Here is a 4,285-nt window from a genome sequence, read left to right as displayed (position 1 = left end):
ACACATAAAGCAAAGTACACTAAAGCACCTGTGCGTGTGCGTTTGTGTGTGTGGGTATGTGTGTGTGCCATGTAAACTAATTAAAGTTGCAACAATAACCATGGAAACAACAATCTGCTACCTGCTGATGTTGCTGTAACTCGTACTTTGCCCAAACCGTATGCTCGTGCCATAACAAATTAATTGCGCCAATAATTGCTTTATAAATAACTGTAAACGTGTTTGTGCATGTGTGTGTGTGTGTGCGTATTTATTTGCCTAGGTGTACGCAATTTATGAGCATACCCTGCGCACTGGCTAATAAAACGTTTTGCGGCAGATTAGTTAATCAGCAAGAAGTTGATTTAGAGGCGCACGCACACACTCCCCCTTTTCCGGCCCAATGCGTATGATTGATTTATGCCCAACTATATGGTGCCTGGGGGCAGAGTTCACGATTTACATACATTCCGTAATTGATTTGCTTCAACTATACTGACAACAGTGGCAATTGAAGAGCTAAATTATTATATTCAAGTACAACTTAATAATTGTTTCAAACAACAATAAGTGAGAGCTGTGACTCAATTAAACTTTGTGTACACAAATCAGAATTCAATAGAGGCAATCAGAATGGCAATAACTTTTTTCCAAGACAGCCATAATAAGCAAGGCATTGTAAATAATTAAAAAAAAAAAAACTCTCACACCCAACATCTTGGCATATGAACTTGGGAAAGGTTGATTAAAAATTAATTAATACCGTTTGGTTGGGCTCTTTTAGGGAAATTTACTCTATTATGGTATTTGAAAGTCGAAGATAGTTTCTGAAGTATTGTGTTATGACTATGATTCTTAAGACTTCGATGCTATACAACATCAACAAAATGCAGAACGTATTGTTTTGAAAATGCTACAGTTCTAGATTTGGGTTAGTCTTCAATTAGTTTATGAATAAACATTTAATGTTATACTAAGAAAGCTAAACAAAATTTCTCGAAAGTCATATAAACCAAAAAAATTGCTTGCCATTAGAAGCTGAATCTTCTAATTTTCCTCTTTTCGCTATAGCTATAGATTTGTTTTGCCCATTGATGTTGAAAGATAATTAAAGTATTGGTAAAGTTACGATTAAAAATGAAACCCCAATATTGTGCTTGAAAGCAACTTAAAAGTTTTTAATTAGAACCAATTATCAAAGCAAAAGAACATCATTAGAGTACATAGTATTTGACGAGCTATCAAGAATTGCTCAATAGCCCGGCTCCGAGAAAAGACTGAAAGCTGCGCAAATGTGATTTTTGAATACATAGACTGTAAGCGGAAAGTTAGTCATACTTAAAGACTAATACACATCTAAGTATAACTCACAAGCAGCAGCAAAAAATATTAGTGCAATCCAAAAGGCTCGGCTTTGCCAAAAAGAGGTTTTCATTTGCTCCCGTTTCATGGCACATTTGCCGCACACGGGCTTGTACTGCTTCTCGATGGTCTTCAGTAATTCGTTGGGATCATATCCATTATTGAGTTGCATTCGAAGTCGCACGGAAGCATTCGCATAGTCGGCCTCAGAGTTGTCTAAGCAGACGCTGACGTTGGCGGTAGGGTGTTGTGCATTTTTGTACCAGTCCGGAGCTACGATGTCGCCATCACGTTCTGCCACGTATTTGACATCGAAGCAACAATCAGGGAGCTCACCGGAAATGGACTTCAGCGTGATGGTTAGTTCGGTGGTGTCAAAAGGCGCCAGAGTACCGGACGTCGGTTCGACAGCATAAAACTCTTCATTGCTGGGCTGCATGTGATAGAGCAGCGGCTGACCTGTAGGGTTAAGGAGACTGATTAGGCGTTTCTGCGCATGCGGAAATGGCGCCTGGAAGGTCAATTTGGTGGGTGTTACGATGAGCAGATCGCTAGAAGTCATTTCGAATGAAAGCTTCGGAATTTTGCGCAAATACTTGAAATCGAAATTTTGACAGATTGAAGTAGAAAGAAACAATAAACTGAGAGAGCTCTGAGTGACAATACAGAAAATGGAAGTGCTTCACGTTAATCAAGCTAATGTCCGTGCTGGCAAATGCTCGCCCAGCATTATGGAAATGTTATGTCCTGTGTATTTGTCAAATCGATAACATTATTAGCAACAACTGACCATAAACGACTTGGGCGACCATTGCCTCCCGTCATCCGCTTACCCAACATATTCACAGTTACGCATCGGACTCGACCAATTGTTGTCAGCTTGGCCAATTTGAGGCTACCCTCGTCTAATTTGTTGTTGTTGTTTTTTATTTTTTTGGCGCCAGTTGTGCCGTCACACACACACACACACACACACACACACACACACACGAACACACACAATTCAATGGCCGGCATCGAGAGTGTCCGCTGTCAACAGCATTTGTACATCGTCTTTTTTATATTTCTCTTTACAGATTTATGGGAAAAAAGAAATAAGCAGTGGGGAAAAGAATGAACGGCATTGTTGTGGCAGGACAATCGTTGACAGCCCCAACAACAACAATGACAAGCACGCAACGTTGGACAAAACGGTGCGTAGTTGTGAGCAGCTGCTTCAAAATATAATAAATAAATAAACATAATTTATAAGTAGCAGATTTTTTACGTCTGTGTTGTCACAAATACTTAAGCACACAAAGACATTTTTTTTCGCTCGTGATGAATGGGATGAGGAGAAGGTGTATTTTGGCACTGGCGTACATGAAGGTATTGTGGCAGGGCATTGCGGCGATTTAGACATTTACAAATATTAAGCTAGACAATAGGGTGTTGTTTTGAGGAATTTCACAGTTAAAACTATTTTTTATGTAGCACTATTTGGAGATTCAAGCAACTTACTTCTACCTACCAAGTATATATTTACAATTTAAAATCACAGACCTATTTTAGAAATGTAATCCACAAACGTTTCTGCAGGTGATATCAATTTTCGTATTCGTTCAAACAGTCCATTGTTTGAAATGCCAAACCCTATTACGTCACAGTGAGAAACATTTTAAGATACTTTGAAAGGATTCATATAACGTTAAATTTTTTAATTACACTTTTATGGGCAAACAAGCAGAACACCTCTACTTTGCAACAATAAACTATGTTTTGGCGTAGAATGTTAGCCGTTACCCTTAGGTGTAGTGGCATGGCGAACGTCACTGGAATGGCTTTCAAACATACTGTATTTTAATATATTCGTTTTATAGTGTAATGTATTTTATAAAAAAATACTTAAGCATCATGTTTGTGTGCAAAAATTGAGTTAGAGAAATAGGCATTTAAATGTTTCACCAATAAGGCCTTTTTTCTTTTCTTTGATGCGAAGAAAGTGTTGCATACTTTGCGGGTAAGCATTATTTACTGTATTCTTCCTCTGTTTTTATTTCTATTTCAATTGTGAAGTGAGCTTCCTGTTAAAGCTTTCATTAGTATAATTTATATCAAATTAAAATAAAAGTTTATTGTTTAATTTTTTACGTTGTTTGACGAAGCTTTATCTCTATTCTAAATCGAAATAAACAGTGTTACATAAATGTTGAACTATCAGTTCAACAAACTCTTGCTTGCACTAAAAGATTTATGAAATACGCAGCTTTGATTATGTTCTTTAAAAATCCGATCCAAATTGAAATCGCGCTTTAAGTTGTCACAAGCAGGCACGCTGTCTACTCCCCTCGCTGTCATTTTTTTCTGACGCCTTTAAACATAAAAGGAGCGAAAAATAAAACAAAAGAATTCTCGACGCCTGGCTAACCGGAAGTCAAAAACATAAACGAACTAAAAGCCACACTCAGCAACAGAGCGCTATATATATATACAAGTATACCTCCGCTTCGTAGCTCTTACCCAGAACACACCCACATACTCGCACTGGGTAACACATTCAAATGGTTCCATATTTCTTGACAATTTAGGACACCATTAGCGAAAAATTATTACTGTACGGCGCGTTCGCAGAGCAGCGAGCAGCAGGGCCAAGTCAAGCATTGGAGTACGCATAGAAAGTTGGAAAATAGACGGGCGGTCGGACGGAATTTGGCATTGCCAGCCGGCGGGCAAAACGACAACACAGTGACACACTCACACACACACACACCCACACACACCAACACCCAGTCGGAGAGAACAGAACAAAAAAGCTGGAAAAGTAACTTTCAGTTGCATTGAAGTTTTGTACCCTCCTTTTTATTTCACAAAAGAATGTACATTTCATTGAAAAAGTTGTTTTAATTCAATTTGCATTATTAAAGAATTTAAATTTGGTTGTGCATCCGATTGAATTTAAACTCGG

The 4,285-nt window shown here is 38.2% G+C and overlaps 1 protein-coding gene across 1 annotated transcript; it reads right to left on the bottom strand.

Annotated features, from left to right (window-relative positions):
• Window positions 1-1,198: 1,198 nt before the first annotated feature.
• LOC115631874 lies at window positions 1,199-1,952 on the bottom strand. The gene is made up of 2 exons (XM_030528723.1): window positions 1,351-1,952; window positions 1,199-1,293 (listed from the first exon to the last, which is right to left on the bottom strand). Exons 1-2 carry the CDS (start codon window positions 1,901-1,903, stop codon window positions 1,232-1,234), a joined length of 615 nt encoding a protein of 204 aa, XP_030384583.1. The 5' UTR covers window positions 1,904-1,952; the 3' UTR covers window positions 1,199-1,231.
• Between the last annotated feature and the right edge of the window lie 2,333 nt (window positions 1,953-4,285).

Source organism: Scaptodrosophila lebanonensis, unplaced genomic scaffold, assembly GCF_003285725.1.
Source record: "Scaptodrosophila lebanonensis strain 11010-0011.00,11010-0021.00 unplaced genomic scaffold, SlebRS2 tig00001412-arrow-pilon, whole genome shotgun sequence".
Lineage (NCBI taxonomy): Eukaryota > Metazoa > Arthropoda > Insecta > Diptera > Drosophilidae > Scaptodrosophila > Scaptodrosophila lebanonensis.
The sequence above is the reverse complement of the archived record's forward strand: the minus strand, read 5'-3'. Positions and strand labels throughout refer to the sequence as shown.

Bases quoted from the DNA above. Each gene is read 5' to 3' on its own strand.
- LOC115631874 (XM_030528723.1), bottom strand. From the start codon at position 1,903: ATGACTTCTAGCGATCTGCTCATCGTAACACCCACCAAATTGACCTTC. The intron at 1,294-1,350 runs GTGAGTTATACT...TTCCGCTTACAG, and splicing joins AATATTTTTTGCTGCTGCTT to TCTATGTATTCAAAAATCAC.